The sequence below is a fragment of the Typopeltis vanoorti genome, chromosome 5 (genome assembly GCF_054136105.1).
Source record: "Typopeltis vanoorti isolate ZY-2024b chromosome 5, IOZ_Tvanoo_1.0, whole genome shotgun sequence".
Classification (NCBI taxonomy): domain Eukaryota; kingdom Metazoa; phylum Arthropoda; class Arachnida; order Uropygi; family Thelyphonidae; genus Typopeltis; species Typopeltis vanoorti.
Window position 1 is genome coordinate 119242549 of NC_143553.1, and position 26301 is coordinate 119268849.

General features: G+C 35.3%; 1 protein-coding gene across 2 annotated transcripts in view; it reads left to right on the top strand.

The window, feature by feature from the left end:
* Nucleotides 1-26301, top strand: part of LOC150106757 (ankyrin repeat and SAM domain-containing protein 3-like) — a 204436-nt gene that overhangs the window by 62608 nt on the left and 115527 nt on the right. For both annotated transcript variants that reach the window (XM_090393314.1, XM_090393315.1), the window contains exon 4: nucleotides 20006-20127. In XM_090393314.1, coding sequence (XP_090249440.1) covers nucleotides 20006-20127 — 122 coding nt within the window. The remainder of the gene's footprint in view (nucleotides 1-20005; nucleotides 20128-26301) is intronic.

Here is a 26301-nt window from a genome sequence, read left to right on the forward strand (position 1 = left end):
AGAAAGTGTTAATGATAAAGAGGTTCTGTATTAAATATTAAGCTATTTTATTTATTGTTATGTCAATATTGTAAGAACTTATATTTGTAATTTAACTACGCATTTATTGAAAAGCAAATATTCTAATTATTCCTGTTTTGTGAAAGCTTAATGTTATGTAATAACTCAATGTAGTTGTATAGCCTAATGTAACATTTGCGAGAATGTTTACGTTTATCGGTTGTCATAGAGACGCGTGAAATAAACGAGCGCGAGTGAAGGAGAGCGTGGGCTAAATAAGAAGAGAAAATATATACGTAGTAGGGGAGTCGGAATGGAATTTTGGAAGTAAAAAGTAGCAAGGAGATAAACTAGAGAAGTAGAAGTAAATAAAAGGTTCTTAAGGGTAGGAGTTGAGTGGATATTTTTTTATAAGTGAGCAAAGACGAAACGAATTTTCTAGTTAGCTGAAAGTGAAATCAGCAGTAATAATAGAAGGAAAATTAATGCTACAATCGGATAAAATAAAAAGCTGGTCGTTTAAGGAAGAATTCTGAATAAACCCAACTGGTCTAGAATTGCGGCTTATTTCCGATTTGCCTTAAAAAGAACCTCACAGTGTTTTAATTAGTTTATGAGTGGTAACAAGGATAGTTGAAGTACCCTGTAATTGATGTCTAGAATTCTGAAGTGCGATTGATAGTGCTTTAAGTATAACTGTGGATAAGTCTTGTAGATGTGTTTTTTTTTTAAGTAAGATAAATAAATTCCAAAAGTTTGCTCCCAACATAATTGATGTACTAGGAACTATTTCCGGTAAGGTCTTTCATAGTGTTTTATTTCATTGCTTGAAGAATTGTGTGTTAATTACGCTATGCTTAACGCTACTTTAACTGTGGAAACTCTTCGTGAATGAGAGTTGGAGATAAGAATTGTTTGAAAGATATTTTCAGCTATTTGTGCCTGTGATATTTTGAACTTATAGCATGACTGAGAATTGTCTGGAAACTGACTAGATTGGATGTTCTGCTTGTTTAATTTAAGTGTAGAAACTTTGTAACCCAGAAGCTGAGAATGTGCATGTGAAGACTTAGAAGATTGTGCTAATGTGATTAACTTGACTTAATGTTTGACTTGTTTCTGCTTTAAAAATTAGAAGTAATATTTATGTATGTGTTATGTAACCTATATTAAATGTTACATTTGTTAATCTAACTATTGTATTTGCCTGAATTTCTTTTTACTGCACCGTTCACAAAAATTCGAATCTAGCGGGAATCCCAGAAAGAAAATAAATACTTCGGCCTGAATGAATGAAAAGACTGCTAACTAACTTTGAATTGATCCTACTATTTCATATAGACTTATCTAAGGATAGAGTGGCGCAGTATAATAGAAATTTCTCTACCCTTGGATTAGTGATCAATTTACAATTAGTTGTGTTTTATTTTATGAAAGTGACTTGTAACAAGATGGCGGATTCGAACACAACATTAGGAAAGAAACAACGTCACGACACTGCTATGAAGGCCAAACATGGAACTCTTCTAAGCCACTTCAGGCTTACAGTAAGTGGGAAAGTGGTCTCATGCCAGATCATGAAATTCACTCTCACCTAAAGACAGTTGCACTTATGCCTACGGAGGGCTTTGAACCATTCTAAGCATCTAATGGTTTTTATAGCATCCAAAATGCTGAATTTTTGCTAAACTCTTGAATTGTTAGTCTGCACTGGCTGCTTTTTTGTGCCAAGTTTACGGCCTTTGAGCACAGTACTAACTGCAGGCATTTTTAAAGATGCAAGTGTATACATTTTGTGACATAACTTTGTTATTGGATGAAAAATAAATTCTGATTCATTTATTAGTGATCATTCATAGTTCCTTTTTTCCCCCCTATCAGTTGTACTGGGGTTTTTGGTCAGCAGCCTGCTGTTGATTTTATATTGTGATTTCCCCCTGTATTGATTTCAGTTTAGTTTTAGCAGTTTAGTTTTACAATTTGTACATTCACTTCCCATTATAGCACATAACACTGTTCTGTGAAGCCTAGTTTTAGGACTATGGAAGTGAATAGATGGCAGAATCATATTAAAAATGAGGATAATGGGATGGAACTTGACAATGTTAGCATTTAGGGATGTGTGAGCAGAACTAATCTAAGGTCACTTAAACAATATGGTGGATGAGAGATTAGCAAAACATATGTTTCTACAGTCTCATTTTCTTGTTTCCCATTTTGAAATTTGTTGTCCTCATTCAAGAAGTTTGTGTTGATTGCTGCTGATTTTCTGTATTGCATGATACTCATAATTATATGTTTGAAAGGAATTTATTTTTCATCTAATAACAAAGTTATGTCACAAAATGTATACATTTGCATCTTTAAAAATGCTTCCAGTTAGTTGCTGTGCTCAAAGGCAGCAATTTATGGGATGCTAGGGCAGTTTGATATGAAGTTACCACTTCTATACAAATAGCCTAGTTATGATGCTACTTCCTGTGCAAACTTTTGATTGTTCACACTTGGGTGAAGGATAAAAACATTGTTCTATTATGAACATAATAGAACATAATTCCCTGTCAAGTAGAATTTAGCACCTTATTAGTGCCACACCTGTTTTTATTATCTTAGTAACACCAGTTATGTCAGCATGATACTTCCCTAATTCTTTGCTAGTTCCTCTACTTTTCCATGATTCTTCCTTTGATGGTGACTATTTTCGTTTCTGCTGAGGTTTTTTACAGTTGCTATCCTGTCACAGTTTGTCCTGGTTCTGCAGATGAAAATATTAGTGGCCTTGTTTAAGTGAGTGATGTTGTAGTTTGCATGATATGGCATCATTTTTTGCTTGAGGTTTAATCTAGTAGGAAGCAATTTTGTCATCTAAGTCCAAAATTTCCTGCCTGTCCTCATTTGTTCAGTACTGAAGTAGATACTGTATAATTCAGTGCACAAGGTGACAATGGGAAACTCAATTATGCCCATATTAGTGCTTTATCTGTGCATGTTAGTTTTTCATATTATGGTTTCAATTTTGTTGGTGACAGTTTTTCCCACAGCTCCTGAACTTCATTCCTGTATCGACCAAGATTCCCTTAACTCCTCTCCATCCTGCAGCAACGTTCTTCATCATCAAATCCTGACATGTACCCTCAAGGGGTGTATACAGGATATGATAGTACTACATGAAAAATTTACATCATTACTAACTTCTATCTACAATTTTCCTCCAAATCAATCTGTTACCTGTCAAAACTCCAACATTGTCAGATCTTATATTTCTGTTTTCTAAGACTTTTTACCATATCAATCTACCTATATCTTGATCTTCCTCTGGGTCTTTTTCCTGCCAACCTGGCAGAGAACACTTGTTATGTTAATCTTTCCTCTCCCATTCTGTTTAAGTGGCCATACCACCTGAGATTAACACATTCCTTGATCCTAACTATGTCAAGTTCTTTCCTAATATCCTCATTTTTTAATATGATATTGCCAATGATGCTATCTGTTCATACCCCCCTAATCTTTCTCAGGACTTATATCTGCAGTCTCTAGTCTTTGGTCAAGTGTTTTACTTCTAACCCAGCTCTCAGATCCATATGTTAAGATTGGTTTGAACACTGTCTTGTATACAGCTAATTTAGTGTTTTGACTAATTTCTCTCTTATTCCATATAAGTTTATTCACTTGACTTCCTGCCATACCAGCTTTGTTGATTCTATTGTCTAGTTTCATATTTAATTTACCATCTTCACTAAAAATTGTGCCTAAGTAACTGAAATGTTTTACTTGTTCTATAGGTTCTCCATTCACAATGCAGTTAATATTTTCATGGCTTCTGCCTATTTTCATTGTCTTTGTCTTGTTATTGCTGACCATACCATATCTATTACAATTATTCAATTTATTCAAGGAATCTTGTAGGCTTGTAGTGAATTTATTTAAAAGTATAACATTTGCATAAATAAAGCAAAGAGCTGACATTAACATCTCCAATTTTGATATCAGGTTTAATACCACATTTAACATTAAAACATTTTCCTGTACTTCAATTCTAACTGCTGACTTACAACTCGAATAAAGACAAAGTATTGCTTGATATAATGTCCCACTGACATCATGCAACTGTAGCATTTTGAATAGCTTTTCTCTTGGCACGTTGTCATAAGCCTTTTCCAGATATACAAAACTTAAATACAGATCTTTGTCATATTCCCATGATTTCTCAACTATTTGTCGTAAAGTGAAAATCTGATCCTGACAGCCTCTTTTGGCCTGAATCGAGCATGTTCTTCACAATGCTTCTCTTCCACAATCCTTCTCAAGCATTTCTCAAGTATACTGGCATAAATCTTACGGAGCACTCAGTTAGAGAAATAACTCTGTAATTTTCATATTCAGTTTTATTTCCCTTTTTATATATGGGTATTATGAGAGCTCTATCTCAATCATCTGGAATTTGTGTTCAGGCTGCCTAAACTATGCAGTGCAGCTACTGTAAGACTTATACCTCCATACTTAAGCATTTCAGGTTGAATATCGTCCACTCCAGATGCCTTTCCACATTTCAGGCTTTTGATGTCTTTTTCTAATTCAAGTATGGATATGTATTCCTGATTGCATGCATTCCTGCTCTTTTTTTTTTAACCATTGTGCTGTCACTGATTGTTTCATTTAGCAATTTTTCGAAGTAATTACTCCATACTTAAAGGATATCTTTTTTTTTCCAGTTTTCATGTCACATTTATCATCTCTAATTCCTTTTACAGCATTCTTTCCTCCATTTCTGAGCTTCTTCAACAACTTCCAGAAATGGAGGGAAAAGTATTAGTTTTACAGTGTTTAACTTTCTTACATTTGTCTCTGTATTATTATGTGACACCTCCAGGGAGTCCAAAGACTCATCGAGGGAGAGTGGTGCCAACAGCATTGAATGATTGATCCCTTCCAACTAATAACCGTGCTCAAACTTGCTTAACTTTTTGCGAGCTATTAGTTGGAGAGGCTCTACCAATCGACCAACCTGTATTCTCTAAGAGCACGAGCTGTCTTATTTGTCAGGAACTTTTTATATGCTTTCTTCTTTTCTTTCACTGCCTCTTTAACTTCCTGTGTCCACCATGGAGTTCTGATTTTTCTTGCAGACAACCTCACCACATGCCTCTCTGGCTGAATCAATGTTTTCGTCAGGGCTTGCCACTGAATCTCCAAGGTTTGGTTCCTGTTCACAAACTCTTTCTTTATTTCTTGAATAATGTTTGTGTATTTTAGTCTAGAGTTCACACCTGAGAACTACTCAACTTTTATTCACTTTAAAACTTTCTTACATGTTCTTCTTTTCAATATGAAATTCAAGTTCATCCTGCTCAAGACTAAATGGTGATCACTTCCAATTTCAAATCCTCTGTACACTCTAGTGTCCTGTACCAGTGAGAAAACATCATTATCAATAGTCAATGAAGCTTTTCTTATTCCTTGCCTCTTCTCTCCATGTGAAATTTTGCACATTTTTATGTTGGAACATGTTAGTAATAACCAGTCCATGTCCTGAGCAGAAATCCAACAGGTGTTTGCCATTATTACTTATTTCTCTGAATTTTCCCAAAACATTTTGCATGTCTGAAAATCATTTCCTACTCTGCTATTTAGATCCCCAACAAGGACCAAACTTTTCCTTTTTCATTGTGTCAGTTGCTTTTTCTAAAGCATCAAAAAATTCCTCTGCTTCTGCCTTAAAACCTTCTGTGGGACCATAGGCACAAATAAGTCTCATTGTCCAGTTTTCCATTCTGATATTTGTCCACATCACTCTACTTGAGACTGCCTGCCATGCAAGAAGATTAGCCTTGTATTTAGTGTTGAATACTATGGCTACTCCTTCTCCTCGATTTTCATTGCCTGAATATAAGATTTTGTATTTATTGCTCGGAAAGATCTCACCAGTTTTGTCTTTTTCATTTCAGTCACACCCTATTATATCTATCTGGTACTAATCCAATTCCTCAGCTAGTTCCATTTCTTTGCCATTCAGGTTTCTTATGTTGATAGTATTGATCTTGAACTCTGGTGATATTGAGTTGCAGTGTGTTTTAGGATTTGTTTGTAGTAGCTGACTTTTCGCTATTTTCCCTGGTTCCCTGGCGAAAACAATGGGTCTTGTTTAACCAGGCAATGCTCCAGCCAGCATGAAATTCTATCATGTTGTGCCATCATTTTATATTGTGGTTTAAGCCAATAAGAATACAGTTTGGTTGGCTAAATCCAAAATTGCCAGTCCATCCTTGTTCATTCGGTATCCAGGTAGATATCTAACAGGGTGCACTACGAGAAGGCGAGGATTGGACATTATGTCAGAAGCTCTGGTCAGTCCTCCGCATTCCTTTAAAGGAACTGTGTAGGATGCTGAAAGCATCCTGCAAAGTTCCTCAGGTATGATAAACCTCATTCCATCTTTTCTGGGCAACGTGCATAAAGCAACATTGAAGTGGCATCCCTGTTCTTCATGCCAAAGCACAAACCTATTCAAATCATCTTGTAACATCACTTCGTAACTTCCTGACATGGCTATTCCTAATTTAGCATCACCAGCAAACAACTGAATATCTCCTCTCACATCCCAAACTATATCATTGATATATAAATTAAACATTAGTTTCAGAACAGAACCTTTTGGTACTCTCATCACCTTACTTTAAGGCACTGCCCCTTTATGCACAACTTGCTGACTCCTATCAGTCAACCATGTAACCAAGTTACCAAATGATTATCCACCCACATCCTGCTCAGTTTCAGTAGTAGTTCATGTTGTATTTGATCAAATGCTTTAGCACAATCCTGATAAATCATTCTATAAACATCTATTACTAAAGTATGGCCTCCCTTTAGCAAACTCATGCTGCAAACTCAAAAGATTTCCATTCTCATCAATCCAGGTTTATGTTCTTTCTTTAACTAGTGTCTCTAATACCTGATATACACACTGGCCTTATAGAATAAAAAAATAAAATTATTATTTTTTTTTTAAATTTAAGTAGCAGAAACATTTTTTTGTTAATCCTATCCAAACTTTAACATTGACCTTCCAATGCAGTCACTTCTCAAACAAGTCATTCCATTCTGATTCAGAGTTAACATTCTTTCCCAATAATGAAACTTGTCTTACCTCAGTAGACTACAGTGTAAACAGTTACTTACCAGAAAAGTTACCCTGCTTCAGCAAGTTATTCATGAAGAGAGAGAAAGATATTTTGAATAAACTGATGGCTCGGTTTTATAGTTCTCTAAACAGGTTCATCATTAATAAAATCGGTTCCTTTTCTTCTGTTTGAATACGGTTTTGTCTTTGTAACACACACACACACAATCATGAAGAATACTGTTTAGAAGAAAACACAACTTTCTGCTTGAAACAAATGTTCTGTCTTCAGTTTCATCCATTGCCAGGAACAAGTGCAGGGTTAAATAAACACCGGACGAAAAGTAGTACACTCTCTCCAAACTTGAGCTACTGTTTATCCTTTAAAAAGAAAAAAAAGACCATTATTACAGGCCTTCTATATTTTTATCTTCTGGTGGTCATACACCACTTGAAAAAAGTCTATGTTCTGATAAATCTGTAGTTCTCTGATTCCATTTTTTTCACCCCCCCCCCATCTTTAAAAGGTATTCATATATTCCTAGTCTCCATAACAACATAAACAACAAACAGCTGTTGCTTAGCTCCGGGCTGTTGATTTAATGTCTTCACGTGCACACATTTGCTTCAGACTGCTGGTAAAAAGTCAGCATTGTTCTCCTCATACAAGTAGGAGAAAACAATGTGTGAAAAAACTTTCTGGTTAAGAAAAATAGTTTTCGTCTGTTTAAGTAAAGAGTGATAATTCCTCTGTTAGGTGGCTGAAATTATATACAGTTCTTGAACTTGAAGATTTCACTCCATGTATTGCCTCTGTTGCCATTATCGAACGTTAAAGTATAGATACTTTAACAAACTTTTAATATTTTACAAAATCATTTAACATATTTCTTTATTTGTAGAGATGAAGACAAGTGAATTTAATTTTATGATAAATTGAATTTCATGACAGGGTATTGACAAAAATATTACATTAAGGTAAATAAATTAAGTAAATTAAGTTTAAAAAATTTAATAAAGAATTTTTTTTATGATTGCTTGATAAATAAGTCACCTAATTTATATATATAAAAGAATATACAAGATGACTTTCATATATAAAAGAATATATGAAAGTAATCAGATATTCTTTTCTTTCATGCTTACATGGTGATTAGAATACATCATGAAAATTATGGAATTAACTACTGTGTTAGAGTAAAACTTTAGTTTAGTATAAATTTTTCTATTTATATTTTTCTTTCTTTCCATTTTTCTGGGATTCATCCTGTTGCCAGATTTCTGTTGAACAACTAAGTCAAGGGCACTGTCAACTTTAATATGTGTCTTATATGTGGTGATATCCCATCCTATCCCACAGTCTATTTAACATCAGGATTACTTAATATTCTAAACACTTCCCATTCTTCACCTGTCAGTCTTCTGGCCTCCTTGCTATTATTATTATTCAACCCTTCTCCTTATCCCTATATATGAAATACTCATTGAACATTTCCACTGTATTTTCAGCAGATGTGACCCTATTTCATCTCCAGTAACTGAAGTTAGTCTTTCATATTTACCCTTTCTTTTACTAGCAACATAATTGCAGAATTCTGTAGGATTTTGCTTTACTGCTCATCCGATATCCTTACACATTCCAATTTTCTCTTCTTACTATACTTGTCACTTTCTTAGCCTGCACTTTATGCTGATGAAGGAAGCCTTGTTCTTTATATATTCCCCATGTCATCCTCTTTCTCAGAAGCTTCTGCAGGAGTATAATCTGACACTGCCATAAGTAACTGATTCTGGATCAAGTCCCAAGCACTACTGATGTCTCACTACTGTTTCTTTAATTTATCATTGTTCCCCTGCTTTGTAATTCCACATCTTGTTCTGTGAAGCTGGAATTTCCTACTCACTCCCTATATCAAAACCACATGAACATTCTCCCCAGTTGGTGGCATTGTGATGTCTTCTGTTATCACTGTATGAGACAGTATTATTAAATCCAATACTCATATCCCATGTGTTACTTCTGCTACATCCTGCATAAGGTAGTGATCCTGCACGAGTAGCTCAAGAAATTAAATTTCCTTACTCATATATTATTTCTGCTTCCATAATTAGTTGTCCATTAATCAACCTCTTGTTGCTCACCAGTCTCATCTGTTTGAACATTTCAGAATCATCTCCCTCTGCATTTCCTGGCCTGTAGCAACACACCACTAGATCTAAAAATTTGTCTTACCTCAATTCCACACTAAATATGTAGTCACACTTTCATTGCTGCTTTCTTCAAGTTTCACATAGTGGGCACAGCTCTTCTGAAATAATCCTTAACACCTCACTTATATTTTGTCTGTTTCAAAAATGCAATGTTCTTCTTCTTCCTAACATTGATATTAGGATAGGTGGCCTCTTCTGGTCTCATGCCATCACTTTTCTTGGTTTTCCAATTTTTCTTTTCCCACTTTTTTCCACATTTTATATTTTCGGTACTCTGCTGTTGTCCATTTGATTTAAATGTTCCGTCCATTATTGTTAATACTGTCATATGTAGTAATTAATTGGTTTTATATTCAGGGATTGTAAAATTTCTTCATTTGTTTTATGGTCCTACTTGGTATATCCAGCTGTTTTTCTGAGAAATTTCATTTCTGCCGTTTGGATTCATTTTTCATCTTTCCTTTTTGTGGTCCATGTTTTGCTTCCATACAGTAGGGTTGGTTTTGACAAGACATTATATAGTCTGATTCTAGTTTGCTTTTTTGCTATTTTTTGGCTTAAATATATTATTTATTTGCTTTACTTTTGCCATTTGCTTTGACAAAGTTTGATATTTTATTGTCTGTCTTTTTCTTTTTTGTATGATAAGTCACATTCCAAGTATTTGAAAGTATTTGCTTGTTCTAATATTTTATTATCTATCACTATTTTACTTATTGGATTTTCTCCTTTGAATGCCATTATTATTGTTTTTTCTTTAGATATTGTCATATTATATTGTTTTTAGATATCATCTAAATTTAAATCATCTTCTGATGTAGCTAATACTATTTGATCATCTGCAAATAGTAGTGCATCTTCATTTATGGAGTTACTTGTATACCAAATGGGTTATACTGTTTCCAGATTATTATAATTTTATTTATATATATATATATATATTGAAAAGCAGAAGTGAGAGGGTACATCCTTGTACTCCTCTTGATATATCTTTCCATTCTGAGATATGTTCTAATTTAACTGCTATATTTCTTATATCAGTTAAATTAGAACACATATTTCTTGAATGGATTGTGAAAGTTGGTTTGATATATTTAAATTGGTTAATATTTTAAATAATTTTTGTCTACTGATTTTGTTGACTGGTTCAGGGAAAGAGTATACATGAGATTTAAAATAGGAAGTGATTACCATTTAGTTTTAAGAAGAATGAAAGTTGATCAGCTTTCAGAGGTGAAATTATACAATATTATTGGAAGGAAAAATGAAGGAGTTTGAAAACAGCAATCAAGCCTTAGAGATGTATTGACATATTATTATTATTTCAGGCGACTCCAGGAGTCCTTAGACTCATCGAGGGAGGCCCTGAACATCATGTCCACACAACTGTGTGATTACATTCTCACAGTATCTATCATACCTTGCCTTGAACTCGTTCACTGTCATAGCACCACAACAGACTCTGGCAGCTTATTCCACTCATTTACCACTCTAAAAGTAAAGAACCCAGCTCTAACACCCCTGCTAACCACACTCTTGCCCAGCTTCCATAGGTGTCCCCTAGTTCTCCCACCACCAGTCCTGATCTCAAAAATATCCTCTGAATTAATCCTATAGAATCCCTTTAGCAATTTGAATGTCTCAATCATATCTCCCTTTTTCCGCCTATCAACTAGTTTTTGCAACCCACAAATCTTCAACCTGTTCTCATATGGTTCATTCCATAGACCTGTTATCATCTTAGTCACTCGCCTCTGGATCCTCTCCATCTCCTCCCATCAAGAAGGAACCGAGGTGACCAAATCTGGGCACAGTAGTCGAGATGAGGTCTTATCAAGGCTCGGTACAGAGGTACAATAACTTGCTTGTCTCTGCTCGTCAAGGTATTTTTCAACAACCAAGTGAGTTGATGAGCTGATTTAGCTACTTTTGCAATGTGCCCCCAAAACTTCATCTCCCTATCCACCAACACTCCCAAGGCCCTGGCCTGATCAATCTCTTGGAGTACAGTTCCACCAATGTGGTATACTGCTGCTAATCTTTTCACCCCAAAATGCATAACCTTACATTTTGTCACATTAAATTGACATCCATTCTCCTTAGCCCAGAACTCCAATCTATCTAAGTCATCCTGCAAGACTTTGACATCTTCTGCATTCACTATTGCCCTACCCAACTTTGCATCATCAGCGAACAAATGAATTGTTCCACTTAGATCCTTCCCTATATCATTAATGAACAGATTAAACAGCAGTGGTCCAAGAACAGAACCCTGCGGCACACCACTAGTCACAGGCCATCTTTTGGACTCTACTCCTGAATAAACTACTCTTTGATATCTCTCCATCAACCAACCACCTATCCATCTCATCAACCCTATATCCATTCCCATATGTTGTAGTTTACGGATTAGTATTCCATGTGGTATCCTGTCAAATGCCTTTGCCAGGTCCAGTAGTATCACTGTAAACCCATTTCCCTTATCCAGTTCAGCCGTCACCTTGTTATAAAACTTGAGCAAGTTACTGAAGCATGATCTACCCTTCACAAAGCCATGCTGTCCTCTGTACAGTATCTCATTTTCATCAATCCATTCCTGTATTTTTCCCTTGACTACTTTCTCCAAGACCTTGACAACGACTCCTGATATGCTGATCAGTCGGTAATTTGCAACCGTAGTCTTGGATCCTCCTTTATGCAGTGAAACTATTTTCCCTTCTTTCCACACCTTCGGGACTAAACCAGACCTGAGACTCAGATTAAACAACATGGTCAAGGGCACTGATAATTCCTTAGCCACTTTATGCAAGACCCGTGCCGGTATACCATCCAATCCCACAGATGTGTTCACATTAAGGTTCTGTAATAGACTAGTCACCTCCACGTCATTCATCACTATTCCCGTATAAACTAATGGTTCCTTCATTTTTTCAATGTCACCACCTGGATGATATGCTTTTGCAAAGTGGGCGCTCAGTAACTCCACTATATCGACTGATTCAGTGACCTACTTACCATTGTCATTCCTTAAAATCATTTTGCCGTGTACAGTTTTTTTCTTGCTTGCAGCATATTGAAAGAACTGTTTGGGATTCTCTTTTGCTTGCATAGCTAGTTTCCTTTCATAATCCGCTTTTGCTTTTTTTACCACACTCGTTACCTTTCTGGCCTGCACTTTATACCGTTCGTGTGCCTGCAGGTCACCCCTTTCTTTAAATTCCCTCCACAGTTGTTTCTTTTTTTGCAGCTCAAGCTTAATGGTGTTATTCATCCATTTAACCCCTACTTGTTTTACTATTCGGACCCTAGGTATACAATCAGCCATAACCTCCTGTAAATGCTCCTTGACCACTTCCCATGCTCTATCGACATCCAGCCCTTGCAGTTGTACATGCCATGGCACCGATCCAAGCAATCTCCTAAGCTTGTCATACTTGCCAGCACGGTAATTCCACATATACCCTGTCTTAATCGAAAATTCCACACCTTTAGCCACCTCCCAGGTCAAGACCTTATGATCACTCTCACCAATAGGTGGCAACATGGTCATATTCATTACAGTCAAATTCTCAGATGCTATTACCAGGTCAAGCACTCTCACACCCCTAGTATTTTCAATTACATGCTGTCTCAGATAGTTATCCCTTAATAATTGAATAAAATCCTGGGATTCTCTTTGGATTGAATAAAATCTTGGGATCCTTCCTCACATGTGTCCTCTCCTCCTTCCAATCAATGTTACCATAGTTGAAATCCCCCATAATAATTACCCTCCTTCCACCCATTTCATCAATTTCCCTATGCATACTATCTCCACCATCTATTCCATCACCTGGTCTATAGCAGCACCCAACTGTATATTTTATTCTGCCAGTCTCAATCTCACACCAAATAGCCTCAAATGTGCTCTTTTCTCTATCCTGCAGTTCCACTTCTATTCTCCTTGGCTGCAGCTCATCAGCTATCATCAATAACACACCTCCCCCCACTTTATGCTCCCTGTCACTCCTGAACACACCATACCCCTTACATTCTATCCCACTAGCTATATCGTCTTCTGTCAGCCATGTTTCACTAATGCTAATAACCTGTGGCCTGGAAGTGCCAACCAAGGCCAAAAATTCTTCGTTCTTGTTCCTAATACTTCTGGTATTAGTATACATGAATTGCAGAAGCCCATTTGTCCCATCCCTATTTTGATGCCTTATACTAACTATCCCATTCTGATTTGTTGTCCTTCGTACTCTCTTGGGCCTATTACACACATTCATACTCGGCTGTCTCCCTAAAGTCTGCATATCTATTCTTCCCCCCCTCCCCCCTTAATAACTCTAGTTTCCTCGATTCTGCACATCCACTTCATTCAACAACACCTTTTCAAGTATCCGTACACCAAATCCATTCAAATGTAAACTATCCATCTTATATAAATCCTTTCGCCCATCGAACTCACTCTGCACAGCTACAAATTCCATACCACTCCACCTGCATAATCCGTACTTAAAGTCATTAGCAATTTTGGCCCTCCTCCTATACTTTTCACTGTCATACCACGGCAACAGACTCACCATTGTTATATCTTCTTCTTATCCCTGTCTTTCTTCGTCTTCTGTGTGGCGTCACTTTCTTGTTAATTTTCTATCTTAAATCCTTGTCGTACCAACTAAGCCTGAAATCTCTAACCTATCTCTCTGGGGGGCTGCTTCTCCATTCAGAACTCTGACAAAATTTATTTATTTTAGCTGCGCCAGCCAGAGTCCTAGTACAGAAGAGCTCTTGTACAAAGAATGCTTCCCAAAGTTTAAGTATTACCTAATCTTATTAAAGTATTAAGTGCCTATAGAAGCTTCAGCATTGCAGTTATGGCCTAAACTTTCTAAACTTTCTTTAATTTCCCATTATTCACAGGTTCGAACTTTAGCGAGTGGTAATTTCAATCTCATGCTCAGACAGACTCAGACTTACGTAGGAAAAACATGTTTATTAATTATCAAGATTACATACATTAAGCTTCCACACATCAAAGATATGTCATATCAAAATTCTAATTTACTAGCTAAACAATAAGGAACATTCTAATTATCCAAATACTCTAATCTTACATCTCTAGGTTAAATAAGTACACATTCATCATAAAACACTAATTCCAATTCTAAATAAAACTTGCTAACAAAGATCAATTCACATTCAACTTAATGTTGCATGCTCTCATGCTTTCAGACTACTAGATCGATATGACTAACACGTATATTCAAAGCTAATCAAGATCAATACTAAAAAACAGGTAAAGCAAGGCAGTGGTAATCAAACAGGAAAGTTATTTATACACTCTCATGATTCATCTAAATCACAAACATGGTTCCCGACATCAAATTAAATTAGTGCTACTAATGACCCATACACATTAACTAGGGTTTAGACAATCTAAGAACGTAGACTACCAGTCCAATTCAATCAACTTAACTCATGAAACTGTCTCTAAATGTTTCACCATCTTCTTTTCTAATCTCTGTTCATTTTTTTTCACTCATCACTAATAGATAATACAAAAAATGAAGATTTTGTACGTTACCACCTTGTTAGACGATTTCTCAATCCTTCCATCTGTTCTTTGTTATGGATTGTCCCCTTTTACGGTGACCTGCTGCCACGTGGAGTCACATGCTCGTCCCGATTTTTTTTCCTTTTGTTTCCTCTGGGCTTACGAACTTTTCGCGACACTGCTTTTAACACAAATTATCTTCAAAGGGAATCCTTTGCTGCCTTCTCATCGATTAGAACCAGACCGATGGCCGAAACTCGAAACAATGTTGTCATCTCGTGCTCAATTTCTTCGATTCGCACCACTCAGCAACTAGAAACACGTTGCCACCATGCTATCTTATCGGATATCAGCCATGCTGACCCGCCTTGGAACTACGAGCAATAAGCTTTCTGCCGCCCTGCCATCTTATTAGATATCAGCCGTGCTGATCTGCTTCGGAATTATGAACCATAAACTCGCTGCCGCCCTGCCATCTGATCAGATATCAGCAGTGCTGACCCGCCTTGGAACTACGAGCCTGTAACCCACGTGGGGGTCCCACACGCAACCAGGGAACACCACAGGAACCAAAACCAAAATGTAGAGGGAACTAAGAGCGTCCAGCCCCGTGAGTTTGTTTTTAAACTCTTCTATAGCACCCTGTTCCATACTCCAAGCTTGTCTATGACGCTTTCCAATTGGCTGTTACCTCCTCGTTGAACGAGGATTGCTCTCTTCGGGGAATGCGAAATTCGAGCGCCTTCCACGAATGCCTACTCATCATTCGTTATATCATCTTTGGTGGTCACACAGCAACCTTTTTACTTTCGTTCGCACGACGATACGCAATTTTATACATGGCATAGTTTAATATTGGTGCTTTTGAAAGTTTAAGATTTCCATCTATTTTAGACAATACTTTAAACATAGTACAATCTAATACTTATTTCCTTCTTCAATTTCATTTTAATTTAGGATTCAATTTCTTCCTTTATATTTTAATTCCCGTCTTAAGCAAAGTTAACATCTGCATTTTTACATATTATGTCTGTTTTGACAAGAATACAAGTGTGCTTTAGCTTGATATGGTTGTTCTTGTTAAATCTTGAATTGAGCAGTTCTATTCTTGATAGAACCATCATTCAAGATCTAAAACACCATCCTAACTCTCTCACTCTTCTCTTTTGCTACCTCAAGCAATTCCCTCAAATCGTCTCTCATAGCCATTTTGTCTCCTTTCAAATCATTTGTTCCTGCTACCACTATTAATTCTTTCACCCTCTGCTTTTGCATTCTAATTGACTTGCTTACATCCTTAACATTCACACCAGGTTGGTACGATTTTGTTGAACTCTCATCTATTACACCTCTTACTAGCGAATCTCTGTACAACACTCGCTCTTTCAATATATAGTATTTATATTGTATTATTCATTAATATATCTATCTATATATATATATATATAGTATTTATTATATTTATATTATATTTACAATATATAGCATTTAAACTAAATTAAACCGAAATTAAATTCTATTTGAACAAATCAAATATTTATACAGTCTATAGTCTCATTAATAACATCACAAAAATTTAAACAGTCCTATTAGTTTGAAATTTTTTTTGTTTGTGTTGAAATAAAATACAGTGGTATCTCACTAATTTGAACTAATAAAAACAGTGCTCGTTCGGATTAGCACATTTTCTTCCAAAGAGATGACAATAACTAGCTAAACTTTTCAAATGCGTCTTCTCGGAGCTGCATTAGCAATAAAATTTTGTGGAATATCATTCCACAAAATTTGTGGAATGGCATATCATTCTGCTTAGCCCATTCTATATGCATATTAAAACTGTCAACTGCCTCTTGATGGTTTATTTTTTTTTTTTCTTAGAGTTCTTTATCGTCAACATCTTCTAATTCATTCTGTAGTGCATATTTATAATTTCAGCATCTGATTTGATTTCAAATTCACTTTTGGGTTCCACCTGTAATCCATTCTGTAATATCTGTTTGTGAAATTTCAACATTTAAATTTATATTTTTAACCAAATTATATACATTTTGAATTTCTTCTTTTTGTGTATCACCGTAGTTATACTGTATTGTAATAATAAGAAATAAATAATAATAGTTAAAATAATAATTATTAAATAAAAATAATAGCACGCAAAATAATACGTAATAAAACTTTTTTTTTCTTTCAAAGCACAGTTTGGATTACTGGAGGGTTCGGATTAGCGAGATAATCTGAACCATCCTGTAATTGTATTTTGTGGAATTTTTTTTGCCATAGAAGTGATATATATATATATATATATATATATATATATATATACACATTATACACACATATACACTTGCATAATATAATTATAGTAATTTCAAGTAATTTAATTGTATTTTATTTTTTTTCCCCAACACTTGAAAACTTTTATTGGTAACCAGCTTGCCAAAATTTAGACTGAAAGATTGAGAGCATACGACCTTCATTTTGGCAGAAAGATTACTCTTGATCTGTGGCCTGTTTTGTTACCTTTCATACATGAGAATAATTGCTCATATAAATAGGTACTTCCAAAGTAACATAGTTTGCTACAAACTTTATTTCTGGATATTTTTGATTTAAATGTAAATTTTTGGAGCACCAACTTCTTGGTATTTATCTTTTAGAATGGAATCCTTGTTGGAAATAAGTTCCATTTAAATACAAATAAGAGTTTTGGAAATTAATTAATTTGTTCAACTTTTCACACATAGGAAAGTAATTTAGAATATTTTCTTTTAAATGATTTTGAAACGAAACCAATTTACATCTAAAACTTGCCAGTGCATCATACATGTGTGTTATTAACTGATCTTTTCCATGAAGTTTGACATTTAAATCATTCAAGTATCCTGTAATATCAACTAAGAATGCTAGAACTTGTACCCATGTCTGATCATTAAGAAATGCAACATCATGATTTTTCATTTCTAGGTACAATTTTATCTTCTCTAAAAGTAGAAAAAAGCTTTTTAGAACCTTATGACAAGATAACTAATGAATCTCTGTGTAATACGATAGCTGTTCATATTCACTCTCGAAGTCTTAAAGAAATTGTGCAAACTGGCAGTAATTGAGGCCTCTTGATCGGATGAAGTTCACAGTAACAGGCTTGAGTATGCTGATCATTTCCAGTATGGAAAGCTTGCAGCTTTGGAATGTCTGGAGATACATTTCCTTTAACTTTGCTGCAAGTCTTGGTACAAAACCTTTATTTTTGGCTGTCATTGCTGGAACACCATCGGTTGTCACAGCTACAAGCCTGTTTAGAGGAAGTTGGTATTTTTCCAAAATGCTCCACATGGCATCATAAATGTCTTCTGCTGTAGTGGTTCCTTGGATGGGAATCATTTCCAAGAACTCTTCAGTAATATTCATATTGACGTCACAAGCCTGAAGAAACAGAGCAACTTGAGCAACATCGTGAATATCAAAACTTTTGTCAAGTGCAATTAAAAAGCATTGTATGTTTGCAGATAATTCTTGCAACTGGTCACACAAATTATCTGCCGTATTAGTTATTTGGTTATTCAATAAATTTGTCCAGAAACTTGTCCATTATTTGTATTTGTCCAGAAATATCGCGAAATACTTGCACATTTTTGGGACAGACATTTTCGGATGCTTTTTATCATACACTCTCCTTAACCAAGGAACCATCACTGAAAGGTTTGAAATGTTTTGCCAATAAATAGCTGATATCATAACTGGCTCTCACTGCGGATTTGTCTTTCATAATTTTTGTAAATACTTGTTGACTTTGAAGTGAATTCTTCATACTTTTTAATTTTTCTTCTTTCAGTTTACCTTCAAAGCGTGAATATTGTTCTTTGTGAATTTTATCGTAGTGCGTTTTTATATTATATTCTTTGGCAACACTAATTGTTTCGTTACAAATAATGCACACAATTTTGTCCTTTGTTTCAGTGCAGAAGTAATTCAATTCCCATTTTTCTTGAAATTTTCTCCCCTCATCATCAATTTTTCTTTTTCTTGTTGTCTTAGACAGCGATATTGTTTGGGTGAATAAATATATTAATAGTTTTTATAAAAATGTATTTATATAATTAGTTACATTATTAAAACTAAATGTATTGAATAAAAACATGCAAAACTGTTGGCCAGTGCATGATACTATTGCAAATAAAAAAAAAAAAAAAAAAAAGGGATTCTCTGACAGCTAGATTACGTTGCTCGTGTCGCTGGATTGTGTTCGGCGCACTGACGTGCATCAGAGATCACTGATTGACTGTAGCAGGCAATTATAAACTCGCGTAGCCTGGATTCACATGGACGTGTATGCTGCACGTCATGTGAACAGCTGCTAGCCAATAGAATTCAATAAAAGCATAAATATAGTTTACGACTGATCAGGGATCGGATCTAACATTGAAATTGATATAAATTTTTATTATTACAGTTATTTTTATTATATTATAGTAGGTTGTTGCGTCCATATTCCAAGTATAAATGTGCGAAAATGAATAAATCGAATGTCTAAATCGATATTTCTGTTTTATTATAAAAAGCAACCATCTTCTTTTTTTCATATCTTTCCTTAAAGTGTTGTGGGGCGCACGAAATTGCATTGCAGGCTGCCCGTTTAACACCCCCAGCTTACAGGAATATACTTGCTGATATTTACAAGTTGCTCTTATAGGAGAGATGATTGTTGCCCAAGCATCCATATATTCTCCTCCTATTGGTCCATTTCGAAAAGGTTTCACTGGCCTGTCATCTGTTTCAAAATGGACCAATAGGAGGGGAATATATGGATGCTTGGGCAGCGATCATCTCTCCTATAATGTCCAGCTAGGGCAACTCGTAAATATCGCCGAGTGTATTCCCGTAAGCTCTCTGGTCAAATTTCATATGAAACTTTTATGGTTTCTATATTCGGCTTTGAAATAATGTTGGATTTAATATCCACTTAATTTTTATAAATATCACAGTTAACTTTATTTGGCATCACAAATATATTTTTAAAGATGCATGAGAAATATGCTTGAAATATCACTCTCACTACCACCATTAATTCAAGTTATAAACTAGAAATATTTTCAAAAATGGCATGATTGTTAATAGCTTTTTGAAATTATTTGCAGTCTGGTGCAAGAATAGAAGACAAGGACACTCAAGGTTGGACAGCACTGTTTCATGCTGTTGCTTCTGGGCACCAGAATATTGTTCAGTTATTGATCAGTAGTGGCACAAATGTGAACATAACGTAAGAATGTTATATTTTTGTTGAATGGATTTTTTTTTTTTTTTCATTATTAAAATATAGGGTGTAATGAAAGTATTTTCATACAGGAGAAGATATAAAAGAATTAATGAAGCATATTCCTATATTTTGTACACTTCTTTGAGGAAACATTTCAGGAAATGAAAAATTCTTGTATGCCAAACTTCTGTGATTATTTATACCATAAAGTTATGGTATAAATCTAAGCTACTCTAAGCTAGTGCATATTTACTATGCATTAGCTTAGAGAAGAGATTCAGATATATAGTAAGTGATCAGTTAATTATGTACATCTGTCTGATATCAAGTAGCCTCTTGTAGTTCTTGGAACTGCCTCAAGTTATTGAAGCATGAATTTTTTTTAGTGCCAAAATTATTTCATATGGCTGCCAGCCTATGCAGACTCATTTGCAATATATACTCATCTCAGATTGTACTCTAATTGGAAAGTACTATTTAAGAGATGATGATTCTGATAATAAAATGCTTATTTCTCAATTTGAGATGATACCAGTTTGCTCCATTAAGAAATCATCACTGATGCAAAAATCGGAGAAATTACTGCTCACATTGATTTAACAGATGTTTCATTTCATATGAAATAATTAAATTAAAAAGTAAATTGAAGCTGCATAATTTTGTATTTTGATGAAGGCAAGTTATTTGGTTACCCTGTCCTTTAGATGGAAGAAAATATATTTTTATTTTTTCTTGGCATCCTTTTTAATTATAGACGTCATTTCTGTTTGGCAGATCCACAGACTTTTTACAATTTTGGAGAGTTTTACAGTTAATTATAGCTTATTTCCAGATTTTTTTTTTCTTAACTGTCATTTTAATGGACAAGATGCTTTTTGATTTGTTATTTGATTTTCAGAAATACTAATTTTTTTTTTTTTCAGGCAGCTGTTCAAATTTTTATGAGAATATCTCATAAAAATTTGAACTTTTTATGACAGATATTCTTGATAGGTGGTTTCAATTGTGTTATTTTTATTCCTTTGCCCTAGGCAGCCTTTAGAAAATGAAGAAAACTGCAGTTTTGTGTGTGTGTAGTACATTTATGTGCAGGTACATATAGCTTCAGATGTCTAATTGGATGAACTTTTAATTTATTTGAATTTTAGTTTATTCGCAGAGTGGCCCTTTTTGCTATATTGCATTACATTACAAGAGCCATTGTGGTGGTGCTGGGGAACCTTTAAATGGTTGGTTACAAAGGCAAGCTTGCGAAGGCTTATTAAAAACTATTTATACAACATGGCTATAATTAAACTTCTCTTATTCAGAGCCTTATGTAGCTTGATCTAACAACCAGAATGTCACCAGATTTTGGAATTTTTTTTTTTTCCCCACTAGGTTAGACTATAATAAATTTTTGTTTAATTGGATAAAGGATTAAACTAAATTTATTATGTCACCAGATTTTGTTTTGAGGTTTCCTTCTTCCCATGTCTTGGGAAGAAGGATTCCTCAAAAAAAGTTAGTTTGAAAAGTTGTTGATAGGGGGAATATGGCACCATTGGAGTCCAGGAAGCTGAAAATGTGCATGAAATGATGTTGAATGCCTGTTTTGCTGACATCCTAAGAACTAAAAAGTAAAGGGAAAATTTCACAAACACATTCCTGTTGATAGACGTGTTCAACATGCACGTCACTTTATTTTATTGTGCGTTACTTATATACTAGTAGTTATTTTACTTTAATAAGTGCAATAATGATGCAACGAGTGCATCATCTACTCTTTGTGAGTTTAGAAACTGGCAAAACTTGTGTAAAGCTCCTCTGTCAGTTAATGCAGTGATCAATGATTTAGGAGTTTGAAGAAACAGGATTTTTGGAAGTTCGACCTCACAGAGGATGAAAGCCATTGCCACCACTGGCAATCGAAGTTGCCCCTGTGATTGTCGACAGATCACATGAAAATGATGCTGACTTGTGGTAGCAACATGACAGTTGGATGTGCCTTATTCCACGGTATGGAAAATCTTTGCAAAATTTTCAATTTTATTCATACAATATCACCCACATACAGCAGCTGCTACATTCTGATTATGATAAGTGACTGACATTTCTGGTTAGATTGGAAGTTGGTCGAATTTGGGCTTCTGAATCACCTCATGCATTTTGGGAACTCCCATTACATTCACTGAAAATTACTGTTTTGGTGTGGCTTCTCAGTAGATTTTATAATAGGACCATTCTTTTTGAGGACATCATTCTGACAGGACCAATAACTTGTTCCATTACCACACAGAAATATCATGATATGCTGAACAGTTTTGTCATTTCGCAACTTCAGCAATGGCAATGTCTGGACCAGTCCATTTTTATGCAGGATGGAGCACCTTCCTTACATTGTATGACCAGTACAGCAGCTTCTATGACATCACTTCATGGAAGAGTGATTAGTCTTCCAGTTGCAGGACCATCTCGCTCCCCTTATATTACTTCATATGATTTTTGACTGAATGATATGGCACTGTAAAAAGTGTAAGCAGTATTTTTACTTTCTCTGCCCTCCCCACCTTAGTCCTCCTTCCATTTTTGTTGTGGTGACATTTTCAAATTGATTTATGTTCCACATTTAGTCAATCAATTGAATGACATGACTTTTGGTCTAAGGAGGAAAAGAAAAAAAAATGTTGCTTTCTTTGGGTGTTTTGCACTACTTTCAAAGTTTCTAGTTTTTGTTTATAGATTTGATCCATTGGATTTTGCAGCCAGGTCCTACTGAATCTGTCAAACAGAAATTGCAGATGAAATATTTCACATGTTATCAGAATTACTATAGTTTGAATCTTGTTCTTAAAGGATTTTGCAATATGATAGTGACTTGTCTTATGGTGACTGCCATGGCTGTTGATTATGAAAAGGAAAATGTTAAAATTGTTTTAAAAATAATCATCACTCTACAGGAATGATTCATCACACACACAAAATCACTTATCCTGCAACCACCAAAACTAGCATGACCTCATTGTCTTTCATGATATAATCTCTCTTAGGATATGTTGTTATCAGTTTTTAACTTGTTTCGCTAACAATCCTTATTCCATTTTTTGTCATCTAAGAGTTATCCTCAAGCACTTTTCCATGGAGTTATTCAGTTTTCCGATTCATTATATGTGTAGAAATACAATTATTAATACAGACCAGTTTACAATAAAACTTATATTAAAACCTACCAGTTTCGCCAGCAAACTGTCTGGCTTTTTCAAGGCGTTTATGGAGATATGAAAACTAGTAAATGCAAATTGAAAGGAACATAAAAAACGTTGTAAACCAACTAGTAGCTATGGTTACATGTTTCGCGTGACAGAGAGGACTTATTGTTCTTATTCATTATCACGCATGCGTTGTAAACGTGTAATTTGATTACTGGCTAGCTGTAGTTTAGATTGATTGAGAGAGAGAGGATCAAGTTTTTCCACGAACTGTTTAGAATTACACCCTGATTTCTGTTGAGGTTTCTGCCGGTTATTGACACTATTGTGGCTTCCTTAAATAAACGATGCCTGTAGTCGTCATCGAGATATGGCATTTAGCTGTTTTGCCAATCTATCGTGTGGTTAGATGTACAGGAATGATGTGCTAAGCCGGAAGAGATGCTTCTGTTGTGGTTTACATCACCAACATGTTCTTTTTGTTTAATTTCTAAACTTCGTGAAGTTTGTCCAATGTAGGCAAGACTACAGGAACAGGGAATGTAATATACTCCTGGATATTTGTAGAACGGCACTTTATCTTTTTGGGATCATAAAACTTGTCCGATGTTGGTGGTTGGTTATTTAAGGAAGCCACAATAGTGTCAATAACCGGCGTAAACCTCAACAGAAATCAGGGTGTAATTCTAAACAGTTCGTGGAAAAACTTGATCCTCTCTCTCAATCAATCTGAACTACAGCTAACCAGTAATCACATTACACGTCTACAACGCATGCGTGATAATGAATAAGAACAATAAGTCCTCTCTGTCACATGAACCGTGTAACCATAGCTACTAGTTGGTTTACAACGTTTTTTATGTTCCTTTCAATTTGCATTTACTAGTTTTCATATCTCCGTAAACGCCTTGAAAAAGCCAGACAGTTTGCTTGCGAAACTGGTAGGTTTTAATGAGTTTTATTGTAAACTGGTCTGTATTAATAAAATTGTATTTCTATTATAAAACGACCAAATATGTATAATTTAAATCATTATATGTGTGTTATTGACTGATATATATATATATATATATATATATATATCAAGTAAAAATGCTAGTAGTGGTCTGAGAGCTTGTGAAACATCTAATCTAATTAGATTCTGCTTTCAGGTCACATTCTAAGACTGAGATTTTTGTAGTTTTACTTGCATTTTATATGTCTGTTCAAATAGACTGAAAATGATGATTAAATTGTAAATGCATTAATTACAGTATTCATTTTATTTTCCAAGTTATATACTTTTATCTGAAAAATTTGCAAATGGATTGTGTAGATTTTTTTATCATTTTTTAGAGAAAAATTTCAAGGCAGTTTTTACATCTTTAAATTCTGTTAGGATATAAAAGAGAAACAGTTTTTCCACTGTGCAACAGCACTCTCTCTCATAAATTCTTATGAAAATAATTGCTTCAATATTTTATGTTACCTATCTACTTTGGATAAAAGTAATTGGCAGTTTAAATTGTTATTCTATTATACATTTCCTGTATGAACTTTCTATACTCCTTGTTATCATATTCTGTATCCCTCTTCTACTATGTACCTAACTCACCAAAATTAGTTTTGACACATTTTATTATTATTATTCAGGCCTCCATGGAGTCAAAAGACTCATTGCGGGAGGTCCTTCCTAGGAAACACAGTCTATCAATCCTTGTGGGAGGTCCCTCCTAGGAAACACAGTATCATACCACTCCTTAAACTCGTTGACTGTTCTCGCTCTCACCACTATCAGGCAATGCATTCCACGGTTCAACCACTCTCCATGCAAAGAAACCACTCCTCACTCTCTTGCTCACAGCTTCCTTTCATAATTTCTAGGGATGGCCCTTGTTATCACTCCTTCCAGTTTAAAAGTCTCAATCATATCACCTCTCCTTCTATCTACCAATAAATAAACTCTGCAGTCCACATTCCCTCAGCTGATCCTCATAACTAACATTGTACAATCCTGAAACGATCTTTGTTATCTGCCTCTGTACCGTTTCCACAGTTAATTTATCCTCTTCAAATCCTGGGGACCAAATCTGAGAACAATAGTCTAAGTGTTGTCTGATCAGGATCTTATACAATGGAATGATAAATCTTTTATCTCTGCAGGTCAGCGTCCTTCTCAGTATTGCAGTAATCCTCTGGGTTACCTTCACCATCTTTGCAATATGTCCCCTGAATTTCAGGTTTCTACAATCATCAACCCCAGATCTCTTGTCTCCCCTACTTTCTCCAGTACAACTCTTCCAATAGAGTATGAAGTGTCCCATACCTCAATACCTTACATTTTGCTGCATTAAACTGACACCCCCATTCATTCGCCCATCTGTTTAGCTTATTCAAATCCTCTTGCAGGGCTATCACATCTGCACCATTACTGATAACCCTTCCCAGCTTTACATCATCCACAAACAACTGAATATCTCTCTAATCCACTGACAGTGTCATTGATATAAAGATTAACAATATAGGTCCCAGTACTGAGCCCTGTGGGACCCCACTTGTAACCTTCTACCTCCTTGAAACCGTCCAACCATACATGACTCTCTGATACCTATCAGATAGCCAATCCCGAATCCAGTTGACCAACCCAACATCCAAACCCATGTGCTGCAATTTAAATATTAGCTTATCATGTGGCACCCTGTCGAATGCCTTTGCTAAATCCAAGAAAATGGCAGTATATGCCTTTCCCCTCATCTACTTCTCTTGTAACTTTATTATAAAAGGCTAGCATATTACTAAAACAAGAGTGCCCCTTAACAAATCCATGTTGACTCTCATAGATAACATTAACCTCATCTGCCCAATGCTGTATTCGGTCTCTCACTAATTTCTGCAAGATCTTTACAACTACTGATGACACACAAACTGGTCTATAATTAGACACTTCCAGTCTGCTACCGCCATTATGCAGTGGCACTGTCTTACCTTCCTTCCATTCCCTGGGCACCTT